The sequence below is a fragment of the Polypterus senegalus genome, chromosome 11 (assembly GCF_016835505.1).
Source record: "Polypterus senegalus isolate Bchr_013 chromosome 11, ASM1683550v1, whole genome shotgun sequence".
Taxonomy (NCBI): Eukaryota; Metazoa; Chordata; class Cladistia; order Polypteriformes; family Polypteridae; genus Polypterus; species Polypterus senegalus.
Genome location: NC_053164.1, coordinates 80,441,826 through 80,457,325, shown reverse-complemented (window position 1 = coordinate 80,457,325; position 15,500 = coordinate 80,441,826). Strand labels below are relative to the sequence as shown.

Here is a 15,500-nt window from a genome sequence, read left to right as displayed (position 1 = left end):
CCAACTTCTCCAAGATGGTACATCAATACGTGCCATTGCCAGAAGGTTTGCTGCATCTCCCAGTACAGTCTCAAGGGCATGGAGGAGATTCCAGGAGTCAGTGATGGTCTGGGGAGGCATATCCATGGAGGGACACACAGACCTCTACAGGCTAGACAACGGCAACTTGACTGCCATTAGGTATCGGGATGAAATCCTTGCACCCATTGTCAGGCCCTATGCTGGTGCAGTGGGTGCTGTGTTCCTCCTGGTGCACCACAATGCCTGGCATCATGTGGCCAGAGTATGCAGGCAGTTCCTGGAGGATGAAGAAATTGATACCATTGACTGGCCCCCACACTCACCTGACCTAAATCCAATAGAACACCTCTGGGACATTATGTTTAGGTCCATTAGACATCACCAGGTTGCACCTCAGACTGTCCAGGAGCTCAGTAATGCCCTGGTCCAGATCAGAGAGGAGATCACCCAGGACACCATCTATCATCTCATTAAGAGCATGCCCCAATGTTGGCAGGCATGCATACAAGCACATGGGGGCCATACAAACTACGGAGTACAGTTTTGAGTTGCTGCAATGAAATTTCAGCGAAATGGACTAGCCTGCTGCATCATTTTTTTCATTTTGATTTTCAGGGTGTGTTTCAATTCAGCCCTCTGTAGGTTGAAAATTTTCATTTCCATCAAACGATGTGGCATCCTTTTGTTCCTAACACATTGCCCAGTCCATATCAGTATAGATATCCAGCTTAATTTTTTTTCCCTATTCAGATCTGATGTTTTTTTCAGTTTTCCTTTAATTTTTATGAGCCGTGTACATTTTATTAAAAAAAAAAAAAACATAATATGAGCACTAGAATTGTCTAAGTTGCATAAGCAATTTACAGTCTGTCTTGACAAGGCAGTAAATCTGAATGTTGGCATTAACATTGTTAAATAATAATGGAATCTCAGAATATTAACAGTATTTTTGTGGATTAAAGTAATCTCTTGTATGATGAAGAGACAGAGAGAGACGCAAAGGAGTTAAATCAGAGGTGTTCAATTCATTTCCATGATGGACTTGAATAGAATTTTTCACCTCAACCAATCATTTTAAAATGTCTGGTTTGTGCCTTTTACTGAAGTCCAAGTTTAGCTAATTTGCTTTACTGGTTTTTGAACCTCAAAAGGTGGTTTTAAAATGCCCAGCAAAATATGCTTTGGCTTATCGCAAAACAATGGTCAAGATGGGACAAGATCATGAAATTTTATTGATAGAATGTCATACTCACAATCTGAAAAGCTTATAAAAAGTGAAAAAGTTACACAGAACCACTGCATATGTAAATCAGCTTCTGGCTAACAATGTATATATATATATATATCACTCAACTATGCCTATTATCTGCAAAGTATTATGTCGTTGGAAGTAATGTTGGTAAAAAGAAAGCTCCGTCATCAAAAAACAAAAATTAACACAAGCAGGCTAGAATATCAGTCTACCTCTGTTTATGAAAAGAGATGATAATATTAATAAATAAACTTTGTTAATTCTGAATTTACATTGTGAGTAACACTACAGGTTAACTAGCAATTAAATTGAATAAAATGTTAAATTTAAAGTAGGAATTAGCCTCTAATTAAAGGCATAGTGGGAGGTGAATGTGTGTTAACAGCTGCACAGTGGTGGCATTACTACCTTATTGAACCAGTTTCCTGGGTTCAATTACTGTGCCCAGTCATTGCCTGTGTGGAGTCTGCATGTTCTCCCAGTAATCTTTCTGGGTTTTTCTCTTGGTACTCTGGCTTTCCTAATCACCAACATGTGAGTTAGGTTATTTGCCAGTTACAATTGTTCTATATAGGTTTGTGCTTTGCATGAGCAGGCACGCTGATAGAGTGGATTCCAAAAAACACTGGTTGCTTCCTCACTGGGATAGGCTCTAGTCTGGAACATTCTTGAAACTGAAAGCACAATGGCCTTCCAGACACAAATGGAACATAAACTAGGTACAATCAGGCTTCAAAAGTATTTCAAACTGACAACCAAACGTTCTCAAATCATTGATAAAAATACTATGCCAAATATGTTTGGAATTATAGTAGTAAGAGATATTAAGTTCAATAATTAGTTATAACAATTGCAACAAAGCAATCCTGGCTATCTTAATGGAGAAGCAGAAAGACAATTTCTTAGGTTAAAAGAGGAGGTGTAGTCAAGAGTAGTGGACCAGCAGTATTATTTTGTGTTTGTTTTTAACTTTTGAGTTATACAATTATAAAAAATGCATACAGTAATGTATCGAACAATTATGGTAAAAATAATGTGTTAGATAGGAACACAGGGGCATGGAGTTGGTTATTTGGTTTTCACTTCGTGCTATATATTGATCTTTCCCAATTTACTCTCTCAATATTTTGGTTTTTGTAAAAAGAAAAAAAAAAATTTTTTGTTTAAATTGTTCTGACCAGGTGCCTTTTTGGGTTCAGAGAATGATCAAGACCACCCCCATTTTTGTCACAATAAGCATTTCTGAATCCCTTTAACCTCCTTGACATTATGAACATGTGCCATAAGGACCCCTTCCCATCATACAATATAAAGAAAATTCCCTTTATTTGATTCCTTTTAGAAATATCCCACATTTATTTAATCATGCTTTACAGTGGAACCTGTGTTGCAATACACATTTTATCATACTGTACACAAATGAAAATTATATTTTTTGATTCAGTTGGTTTTTGTTTTTAATATCTTTAGTCAAAAAATCTAACTAAGCAGCCAATGAGGGTTTTTTGCAAATATGTTCCAAATCCTTCCTCCTTACATATCAGGTTATTTCAGGTCATACAAATACACTTTGGTTATACAGAAATTGAACCTGAAGTAGACTGTACTACTGCTGGAAGCAAGAATGTTTGTTTACCTCTGCCATATTGATGAGTCCAACAGCTAATGTCTTGTATCCAAGAATGGTTCGATTCTTATATCTCTTCCTACGTTGTAGCATAATTTGAAGTCTATTGGCATCTCTTTTTAGAAAGTGAGGATACTAGAAAAAGAGCAAAATGATTTAATAACTACTAAAAAAATATTTTAGTTTACAGCAAGAAAGATTACATACAGTGGGTACGGAAAGTATTCAGACCCCCTTCAATTTTTCACTCTGTTATATTGCAGCCATTTGCTAAAATCATTTAAATTACTTTTTTCCCCTCATTAATGTACACACAGCACCCCAAATTGACAAACAAAAAAAAAGAATTTTTAAAATTGTTGCAGATTTATTAAAAAAGAAAAACTGAAATATCACATGGTCCTATGTATTCAGACCCTTTGCTCAGTATTTAGTAGAAGCACCCTTTTGAGCTAATACAGCCATGAGTCTTCTTGGGAAAGATGCAACAAGTTTTTCACACCTGGATTTGGGGATTCTCTGCCATTCCTCCTTGCAGATCATCTCCAGTTCTGTCAGGTTGGATGGTAAACGTTGGTGGACAGCCATTTTTAGGTCTCTCCAGAGATGCTCAATTGGGTTTAAGTCAGGGCTCTGGCTGGGCCATTCAAGAACAGTCACAGAGTTGTTGTGAAGCCACTCCTTCGTTATTTTAGCTGTGTGCTTTGGGTCATTGTCTTGTTGGAAGGTAAACCTTCGGCCCAGTCTGAGGTCCTTAGCACTCTGGAGAAGGTTTTTGTCCAGGATATCCCTGTACTTGGCCGCATTCATCTTTCCCTCGATTGCAACCAGTCATCTTGTCCCTGCAGCTGAAAAACACCCCCACAGCATGATGCTGCCACCGCCATGCTTCACTGTGGGGACTGTATTGGACAAGTGATGAGCAGTGCCTGGTTGTCTCCACACATACCGCTTAGAATTAAGGCCAAAAAGTTCTATCTTGGTCTCATTACACCAGAGAATCTTACAGAGAGTCTTAGCAAACTCCATGCAGGCTGTCATGTGTCTTGCACTGAGGACAGGCCACTCTGCCATAAAGCCCTGACTGGTGGAGGGCTGCAGTGATGGTTGACTTTCTACAACTTTCTCCCATCTCCTGACTGCATCTCTGGAGCTCAGCCAAAGTGATCTTTGGGTTCTTCTTTACCTCTCTCACCAAGGCTCTTCTCCCCCGGTAGCTCAGCGTGGCCGGACGGCTAGCTCTAGTAAGGGTTCTGGTCGTCCCAAACGTCTTCCATTTAAGGATTATGGAGGCCACTGTGCTCTTGGGAACCTTAAGTGCAGCAGAAATTTTTTTTGTAACCTTGGCCAGATCTGTGCCTTGCCACAATTCTGTCTCTGAGCTCTTCAGGCAGTTCCTTTGACCTCATGATTCTCATTTGCTCTGACATGCATTGTGAGATGTAAGGTCTTATATAGACAGGTGTGTGGCTTTACTAATCAAGTCCAATCAGTATAATCAAACACAGCTGGACTCAAATGAAAGTGATCTCAAGGATGATCAGATTAAATGGAAAGCACCGGAGTTAAATATATGAGTGTCACAGCAAAGGGTCTGAATACTTAGGACCATGTGATATTTCAGTTTTTCTTTTTTAATAAATCTGTAACAATTTAAAAAATATTTTTTTTTGTCTGTCAATATGGAGTGCTGTGTGTAAATTAATGAGGGAAAAATTAATTTAAATGATTTTAGCAAATGGCTGCAATATAACAAAGAGTAAAAAATTGAAGGGGGTCTGAATACTTTCTGTACCCACTGTATGTCTGCAAATGTTCTTCACACTTCTTACCTGCAAAGAGAATGTAAGCTGAAGATCCGTTTCTGTAAGACCAGCAGCAGAAAGGAGAATTTCATTGGAACGCAGAATCCGTTTTGAACCCTAAAACCAGAATGAAACAAAAACTATTTTAAAAATGTAATAACTCATTCACATAATGTGAAAGAGCTAATGTTTTTCATAATATAACTTTTTTTCCCACTTCAAAATCCAGATTTTCTGCATTGTCATTTTTCTTGGTTCAGAGCAAGGAACAAGATGGAACAGGAATCTCTACCATTTTCTGGTATCCATATATAACCCCTTTGGACCACTATTATAATCTGCTGCAAATCTCTTCTTTTCAAAAAGGATTCACTAACTGAACTTTCTGTATAAAATATTTGTAATTCAGAAAGAGACAGAGAGATTAGGCGAAAATATATATATTTTTTTAAATAATTCTTAAAACACTGAATTTAAACTCAATAGTCAGATACAAGCCTCACTGCCTGATGGATTCTAAACATATAGTAATTTTCAGAAAAACAAAATATCATCACCTGAAGTTTGACAGCGATCACCACTGAAGTGAGGTCTTTATCAAGTTCCTTCAACATAATTAACTTTTTCAGAGTTAAACTGAACAATCTGAGGGGGGGAAATAAAAAGGGTACACCTTAATAAAAAAAAAAAAATAGCATACTGAAAGAAACAACAAAATAACTACACTACACAAAGAATCAAAATGGAAGAGTACATTTCTATATATTATGCAGAAAAATAAAAATAAAAATATTACCTTTTTTTTTTAAATAAGCAGGTTTGAGACCACATGAATAACAACATTTCACAAAAGTGATTTTTGTATTATTATATTGGACAGTGTACCATTATTAACTTTTTCTTTGTAAAATTAGAACAATTTTGAAGATAAATGTACATTCAGCCAAACAAACGCTTCCAATCATAACCATTAAATTCCTCCAAAATAATTAAAACTTAATTAGAAAGTTTATTTTCTACGTTTATCATGTTCAACATGTTAAAATATGCACAAAAATAAGATTTTAAATAATACATTAGCACTGCAATTTGAGCTAATTCACATCACTGAGAACAGAAAATGTGTTCCAATAACTCTGAAATCTGCCATTGAAGCAGTATAACGGTTCTCAAACTCTATTCATAGAAACTATTATGTAGGTTTCTGTAACAATAAATATAAGCTTTTAATTTAATTATTGATCTGAATTAGATATGCTATTGTTCCTTGGTGTCAACTTTTATCTCAATACCAAAACACCTATTAAAATGAATAAGCTGTATTGGTCTTGCCTGTCAAGAATATTTTAGATATAAGCCAAAGTCTTGCTTATTTGGAAATCAATGTTTTTGCTTACTTATAAGAATGCAAATGATTATTACTGTAGTTTCTCCTCTATGGCATTAATTAATGTTTGCAGCTGTTTATTGACAATAAAGGAACAAATTCTTTATTAAAAAACATTCTCGTTTTAATTAAAAAATGACAAGAGTAAAATGGCCTACATTTCCAGCAAAAGATATATCACATCACTTACAGCTTGACAGCAATAAAATAAAAGCTAAATTAACAAGAAGTTTACTGAAAAGCAGTAAATAGTTACCAGATATGAAACTGATTGCAACCTGCAGCTGCTATGCAAGAGTCCTGTCAGAAACCAGTTACCTAAAATAATGCATGTACATATTATAACATCCATTGTAATAGATAAGGTAATGGTAGGGTAATATTAAGAAGCAGTCACTTGAAACCACTTTTGTTTAAGAAGAAGTTTAAGTATACACCCACATACAGTAAATTACTTAAGCAAATAATATAGCTCTAAGGTGGGTAAAAACATGGGGGTCTCAATGTATGTCACTAAGCTCAAAGCCTTTGAAATGGTTTTATACCTTATTCTAGATTTGTGCTCCTCTAGAATCAGACCACTTATTAGGATTAGAATATCCTTTGGTCTTCATCTTTTGATGGTTTCTTCTGAAAGCCTGTAATATCAGGTGGGACTAGACAGAAGTAACAGCTCCTTATTCACTTAAAGTAGGTGATCCACCTGTTTTCTTCACAAAGGAGGACTCTATCAAACCAATATGTGGCTGAATGTAAACATATACATTTAAGTTTACATATAGTTTGTTAGTGATTCTTCTTTACTTTGTTTACATTAATAATGTATGCATAATTTATTAATATTTTCTTCTTTTTCATTTTTTTCATTTCATATATAAATGCTCTTTTTAATTATGTCTCTGTCTTTCACAATTGCATTTTGTGTGTGTGTGTGTGTGCTACTATTGTCCACAAGTATTAATTAGACAACAGAGATTAGAAAAATAACCAGAGAATAAGTATTGCATATACTGTACCTTAAATTTACACAAGGGAAAACTCATATCAGATTTACAAAATATTCTTCTGTTGAAATTTTGTGACAGTTACTGATTAACACTGTATACTGTTTTATAGACCACCAAAGGGAAGGGAAATTAAAAAATAAACAAGCATTAGAGACTGGAATTTTTTTCAGGGAACTGCATTGTGGGTCAGGATCATTAGCATTGAACAAAGTGGTCTTTTATATAGTAATTTAGAAATTTAACAATGAAATAATCATATTGCACCATTTCAGGTTAAGGGCTTTGCTCAATTTAATAAAGTATATAAAAATAATTATGCATGATGCGAATACAAGATTGCAAAAAAAGCTAAAGAGGTTAAAATACAGTGGTACTGACTTTTTAAGTGAAAACTGCCCAAACACTTTACATAATAGGAATCCTGCAGAAACCTAATCTGAAGACCTCAATTGAAGGAATACAGGTGTGTGTATGTGTGTGTGTGTATATATATATATATATATATATATATATATATATATATATATATATATATATATATATATATATAACATCAATGTTATTTTTCCTTGGACTGAAATAATCCAAATGAACTATGTTCATTTTGGTTGGATAAAGCAAAAGCCTTAGCTCAAAAGAAAACTAGGATTCAAAGAGGCGTTCCTAATTATGTTACAAGTATGACTGAAAGAAATCAAAAAATATCAAAAAAAGGTAAAAGACAAATATGGACATTACTGTAAAGCTAACCAGAAACAAAGTAATATTTATTTTTCAACTTTGTGACTCATCCATTGATAGCATCACAACTGACTGTACTAGCACACCTGATTATTCTGAATCAAGGATGCCGTGGGTGGAATTTAACAAAGATATGGAATGACTGGGGTGCATCAAGTACAGATTTGGAAGGTAAACATATGCTGTTCTAGTCATCTGACAATATGCTTATGGAAAGTACAAAAACTTCTTGTTAAGCATTTTAACAATAAAATATTTATATTTTTTGTAATACTACATGGTGTTTTCACTAGCAAATAAATACCTACTACTTACATAAAGAAGTTAAAATCACCATAGGTAGCCTAAAACTTCTGTACAGTACTGCAAAAATGTCAATTTAAAAAATAAGCCACAGTTATTGTTTTTCAATAAATACTGTTTTTAGCAACTTCAAGTCTGTGTCGATACCATAGCAAAGATGGCAAACAGGAAAGCACCAAGTATGCAAGGAATACTAGTTGGCATAATGTTTGCACTGTCTCCTGTCCTGGATCAAGTACTATTGCAACAGACTTAATCAGATCCATAACACCTCACAAAAATCAGCCTTCTAAATATGGTCACAAGTGCTTAATCTACAGTATATCCAATCTGGTTAAAATGCTACCAGTAAAGTCTGATCCAGATCATTTTGCTGCATAAACATCGTCTTTTAACCAATGGAAAATTACTAAATTCCAGTACTACTTGCACTACTACTTGCATCTCTGTCCTTTAATTCTATATCGAGTTCTCATCTTCTCACTTAGTAATAGGGCATGTGTTCTCATTTTTTTATTCTTTCCATGCATACTTTCCCATGAATACATACAAGCTACTTTCTCAACTTCCTCAATTTCATTAACAAAATGACCAATAAATTTGCCTTTTGAATATCATTCTTCCCATTCAAAAAAGAGTTAAAACACTAAAATTTACAAAAACAAAGATAGTGGAGGTATAATGGCAGCTGTACATCCTAAATGATATTAGCAAATTTATTTCATCTACTACAGATACTTTAAATGATGCTAAAAAATGAGAGAATGAAAACTACGCAGATCTTAAAAAGCTTGATTTATTGTGTCATTTAGAAAGCAGATTTATATATCTTATTAGTAATATGTACTTCTCCTACATTCTCTCTTATTACCCTGAAGTTTGCTTGGCTTCTCCACAAACTAATCATAAATTCAATAGATGACAGGAGGAACATTAACATTTAAAAATTATATCTTGACTAATAAAGTAGTCACAATTACATTTTTTCTCGGAGTGGCACAAAAATTCTCTTTTATTTACGTTTTGTTTAAAAAGATTTTCTTTTCACATTACATAAGAGTTAAGTATTCTGATTCAGTTCTGAATGGGCATTGTGCTTTCTTACTTTCTTTTTGACAATTTCAATCACATTGCCTTGGCAGTTAGTGCTGCTTGCTCTTGCAAGCAGAATCCTAAGTTCAATCGTGCCCCATCATTGTCTGTAAGAACTCTGCAAATCTTCCCTAGGTTTGTACATTTGTTCTAGCCAGATGGTCAAGTTTTTATTCCACACTCAAAAGTAGGGCACATAAGATTAATGGACAATTGTCTGAGTGAGAGTGTGTAAATGAGCATGTGTGGGTGTACATGTACATGTTCATTGCAACAGAACAGTGCTCTGTCTGGGTTGGTTTTCTGCAATGCACCCTGCAATGGGACAAACTCAAAATCCCACGATTTCCCAACTAGGTTAAGTGGATTCAGTACTGAACAAATGGATAAATCAGAAGCTAGATTTCTTTCTTTCTGGCTTACGAGTTCATAACGAGTATTTCACACATTACTACAATTTGCAGGTAGCTTGTTTAAGACGTTTATTAAAACAATGTTCTATAAAGAATTTTGGATCACAGAGCTGCATTTTGTCATATACAGTACTTGTTTTACCTATTTACACTTAAAAATAAGCCTGAAAACTACCTGTAACAGAAAAAAACAGGATTAGAGAATATCTGGACAATACATAAAGTGTTTTAATCAAGTGGTCACATTAATAGAAATGTATGCTATACTTCATACCACTAGTTTATGAAGAAATTGAGATCATGCACTTGAACTAAAAAGCAATACATTTAGACTTAACAAGAAAGTTCAATTGCAACCAAGAATATGTTTCTGAAGGCCCTCCAGAGACTGAACTGATAGTAGCTCTACTAGAAAGAATGAAACACATAAATTGAAATAAATCAATTAATCATTGTCTAATTCTTCCACATGAAGCCTGAAAACCATGAGGACTGATTGAGATTATTTATGTTAGGTAGAATGCCTAGTGGGGGCTGGGTGGTTTCATGACCTGGTAACCCCTGCAGATTTTGTTTTTTTTTTCCAGCCCTCTGGAGTTCTTTGTTTTTTCTGTCCTCCCTGGCCATTGGACCTTACTTTTATTCTTTGTTAATTAGTATTGCCAAATTCTTATGTTTCTTTCTTCTTTCTTCATCTTGTAAAGCACTTTGAGCTACATCATTTATATGAAAACATGCTGTACAAATAAATGTTGTTGTTATTTACTTTTGCAAGACATTTGAAAATGTTTTGTACTACAGTAATAGCAAGTACAACACCAGAGGTATTATTTTGTCTCATTACTAACTGCATTCATTAATTTTAATTCAGTTTCCTGCTGACAGTTTCCCTTTCAAAAAGTTCTGAACATTTTTTAAGGTTACTAGTTACCAAAATGGTGAAAGGAGTTTAAATACTTTAAACATTTAACAATAATAATGCTTTACATTTATATAGTGTTTTTCTCACTAGTCAAAGCGTTTTTACATAGTGTGTGGGCAGCCACTTCAACCACCACTAATTTGTAGCAACCACCTGGAAGATGCAATAGCAACCATTTTTGCACAGTACACTCACCAGACATTAGATATTAGGTGGTAAAGTGGTGAGAAAGATAACCAATAACAGACAGGGGATGATTAGGAGGCCAGAATGACTGGGCCATAGTGGGCAATTTAGCCTAGACTTTGGGATACACCAGAATTACGAAGGATGCCCAGGGATTTTTTATGACCACAGAGAGTCTGGACCTCAGTTTCACGTCTCATGCGAAGGACGGTGATATTTTTACAGCAAAGTGTCCCAATCACTTCACTGGGGCATTGAGTCTTCATATTAAGACAATAGGGTAAGTGCCCCCTGTTGGCCTCGCCAACACCTCTTCCAGCAACAATCCAAGGTTTTGGCCAGGCCCAAACATGCTTAACTTCAGGAACTGCAAATTCAGTGCCATGTTATAAATGATGACATCTGTTAAAACAAAATATTGTACTTTGAAAGAAAAAACTAGTTAACGATAACAGTATATGAAAGGCATATAAATCTTTCCTCCACACCTCAGACAAGTGGCACACTGTAAATCCTGTTGGGTACTACTATGCAAGCGGTGTACTGTTTATACTTCCACGTGTACTGTTTATACTTACACGTGTACTTTAAGTAAATTCCACCAGGTGGGCGTGCAAGATATCAGCGCAGTGATAAAACATTTGGCTTCCTTGTGTTGTGAATTGCCTGAAACATCCATCACTCCAGGGATGCGCTCATTCCAGCATGCATCCAACGCCCGACTCGTCCGACACGGGTAAATTGACCGTCGGACAAGCATGTTTTTCTGGTTTCAGTTGTCTGCGGACAAGTGCAATTTTCTGGAGAAAAAAATAATTATGTGCGCTGTGCAGGGCACATTTTTACCACTACTTTCAAATTTTAAACATTTGGGTACGTACTTCGTGCAGAAACAGTCTACTTAGGTATGTTCTTCATGTCTCAAATTGGTATTCAATACTGTTTACAAAATGACGGCTGATTTTTCAAAGGGGAATCACTCTTGTGTTCTTACATAAGTATTTTACCCTACTATTTACACGCTTGGAGATGCGGTCATTTTTTTCATGCCAACATTACGATGTAATTTGATGATTTTTCATTATAATCGATAACTTTTATATATTATTGATAAAATCATTTCACCTACAACACAATTGTTTTCTCCACATAAAGCTCGTTAGGCAGTTAATCTTTCCTGAAATTTGTGATTTCGCGTAGGTTGTGATATATTGAGGAGTTAAGAAATTTATTGCGTGACATCAATTTTAATGAGCTGTCTATAGATCGTTTTTGATTAGAGAATTTTTTATATAAAATAAGTTGGTTTCACGCTGTCAGTTTATTAAAAATAAATTAGAAAACATTCTAACGGTTTCCAAATGTTATGAAATGTCAATAAAAATCTTCACTTAGACGCGATTATTTTTTTTCCCGACAACATCGGTAATATTTACTTCTTTGGAAATGTACCATCTTGCGGAATTTCGAAAACGTCATTAGGAATTACCTGCATAACCCATAATGCACTGCGGTAAGCACGTTGTTCTCACAATATGCGTGTTGCAGAAACTGAAACAAGTAGCATCGCGGATGACAAATGGATCATTGCTTGATTAAAACTGGCACAACAGGCCCTGAAAAACCTACGGGAGCGTATTAAGGCCACGGTGAAAAAAATACGGACACAGTGAAGACAAAAACAAAATGTAAATATCGAGATTAAAGTCAACATATTGACTTTATTCTCGTAGTTTATTTTATCAGTAGAATGTCGCAAACTAAATTTCATCTTAAAATTAATGTTTCATTTACTAGATTTTCTCAAACCCCGTCATAAATTAATGTAGCACATTAAATGCTTTATATTAAGTGTTCCCTGACCCAGTTGTTAATCTCGGCGCGCTTCTTAAACTGACTTCCTCTTGCACTGAGGAAGCGCCGGCAGCAATCGCCGCACATTGACTTCATGATATTCCTGCTCAATGAACATTCAGAATACTAAGATAAATACTTGATATCTTTTTCACGATGAAATGCATTAAAGCATGTATTAGACATGGGTGGCGGGGGGCATGGTGGTGTGGCTGCAGTGCTGCTCCCTTGCATTAAGGGGTCCTCAGGTCTACGTTCAGTGTAGAGAAGTTTATGGCAGGTGTGACGAGGCTCCAAAAACTGGATATTTGAATGGGTATCGCACAGGTTTAACTGAAATATTGTGTAAATGTTGGGTTCTTGATCTGGAGGTTGGAGACACGAACGCAGAATTCAATGAATGTTTTTCTGAGCAGGCTTTCTTTATTGCATGTTTGCTGTGTCTGTCTTACGTACTAAACCCCCAGTTCTTATCCTTTGTCTTTCTCCATATAACCAATCACCACACGATAAACGTCATTGTGAAATTAAAACTAGTTATAAACCTAGACCTCAGAGTTTTCAGAACTTTAAAAAAATGTGTTATATATGTTTAATTATGCCATGCATTCAGAGGTCTAAGCTTATAACTAGTTTTAATTTCACAAATACGTTTATCGTGTGTTGATTGGTTATGTGCAGAAAGAAAAAGGATAGGAACTGGGGGTTTAGTACGTCAGATACAGACATGAGTCTAAAAGTAAGAAAAAAGTTGGTTCAATTGAAAAAGCGTTTTCTAAAGCTGAATGCTCGGAGGTTGAGCGTTATGCTAGGCTGTTCAATACTGCTTCTTTAGAAGAGTTTGACCCACGACCAGCTGTGGAATTCTGGCTGTCACCTGGCAACAGGCACATCACTCATAAAAAACCTGAAAGGTCGTCAGCATCCACTTCTGCAGGCCCATCAGTCCAGGAACCATGCAGTTCAGCTCAAGCAGAAATGAAAAGCATTCAGCACATGCTGTCTGAGATAGTAACGATTCTTGGGGGGAGAAGATGTTGCAAGACAAAAGCTGAAGAACATGGCAGAAAATGAATCAGGACAGTGTTCTGTTATGTAACTGTAATATATGAAAAAGAACTAGTGTAGCTATAATGAAGGCATTGTTTATTAGCCTGTTAAAATAAGGGAATCTTTTATATAATGTTCTAGAGCAAGGTGGCAAAATACTACTCCCTGAAACAACTTTTTTCAGTTTTAAAATGGAAGGCAGTTTTGGTATCAATAAAAGAGATCAGAAAAAATAAACTACTGTATTTTTCACTTTTGTTATTTGTTTATAGGCAAGTGAATTTAACTGGCGGACAAGTGGATTTTCTAAGTTTACTTGTCCGTGGACAAGTAGAAACAAATTTGATTTCCACACCCCGCGAGTTTTAATGGTGGCTTTCAACAGTGTGCTCCGGTTTCCTTTCAAACACCAGGCAGGGAACACAACCGACATGACTCCCTGTGAGGCAGCAGCACTACTGCTTCACCACGGTGCCAACCCCACATGTGTAATTATTAAAAACATTCATTATTTAAATGAAGTTAACTACTTATCTGTAAAATGTAATATACAAACTTTATATATATTGATGCAAATGTAGTATAAAAACAATACTTTAATGCATTTCATCAGGAACGTGATATTAAATATACAGTGATCCCCCGCCTATTGCAGAAGTTACGTTCCAGACCCATCAGCAGTAGGTGAAAATCCGCGATATAGCAAGACCATATAAATAAACATTTTTTTTTTATATAGTGTAAGCCTTAAAATACCTATCCCACACACTTTAAACACATGTAAACTTATTAAAATACACTTTGTAAACACATGTGATATTAAATATACAGTGATCCCCCGCCTATCACAGAAGTTACGTTCCAGACCCATCAGAAGTAGGTGAAAATCCGCGATATAGCACGACCATATAAATAAACTTTTTTTTTTTTTATAGTTTAAGACTTAAAATACCTATCCCACACACTTTAAACACATGTAAACTTATTAAAATACACTTTGTAAACACATATGATATGTGGATGTCAGGCTAAGAATATGAGTAACATCTCTCTATTATAAAACATTTTAACGTCATGCAAGACAAGGCCGTGAGACAGAAGAACAGCTCCTGTACAGGCTTTTAAATGATTGATGCACAGAGCGACAAGCAGAACAAGCAACTTGGCAGAAGCAGCACAAAGCCAGAACAAAGTCCTTAGCGTGTATTTAGCTCCCCCCCTTCACAAGGCGAAGTGGCAGGAGCTTATTTGTCTCCATGGTGGATGCGGAGGGATTTTGAGCACCAGTTCATCTTGGACAGACACTTTGATGACACACAAGACTAGATATTACAACCTTAGGAAGCAAAGCCCGTGAGATGGTGACTTCTGCACATCATGCCCTACTTACAAACAATTTAAAACAAGTTCACTGACATCTAACCTAGAAGTTGTTGGAATGCTTTTGGCAGACAAACTTCAGGTGCTCCCAGCTCTGAAAACAACGACAAGCAGGACACGCAGCTTGCCAGCAGCAGCTGCAGAAAGCCAGGGGATGATCCGAGCACTTCTCCTTAGCGTGCATTCAGCCCTCACACCCCTCCCCCCTCCTCCTTCAGAATGCTCAGAGCGACAAGCAGAACAGGCATCTTGGCAGAAGCAGCACAAAGCCAGTAGCTGATCCGTCCACTTCTGCTTAGCATGCGTTCAGCTCCCCCCTTCACAAAGCGAGCGACAGAGATGCGAAGTGGCAAAAGTAAAGCTGCTGTACAGGCTTTTACGTGACTGACGCAAAGCGCAACAAGCACAACACACAGCTGGCCAGCAGCAGCAGCAACACACCAGCTGAACCGATCGCATC

General features: G+C 36.1%; 1 protein-coding gene across 3 annotated transcripts in view; it reads right to left on the bottom strand.

Annotated features, from left to right (window-relative positions):
- The window catches only part of LOC120539250 (phosphofurin acidic cluster sorting protein 1-like), a 172,301-nt gene that overhangs the window by 108,593 nt on the left and 48,208 nt on the right, over nucleotides 1–15,500 (bottom strand). For all 3 annotated transcript variants that reach the window (XM_039769146.1, XM_039769148.1, XM_039769147.1), the window contains exons 2-4: nucleotides 5,263–5,350; nucleotides 4,733–4,822; nucleotides 2,910–3,035 (exon numbers count right to left, since the gene is read on the bottom strand). In XM_039769146.1, the coding sequence (XP_039625080.1) occupies nucleotides 2,910–3,035; nucleotides 4,733–4,822; nucleotides 5,263–5,350 (304 nt within the window). The remainder of the gene's footprint in view (nucleotides 1–2,909; nucleotides 3,036–4,732; nucleotides 4,823–5,262; nucleotides 5,351–15,500) is intronic.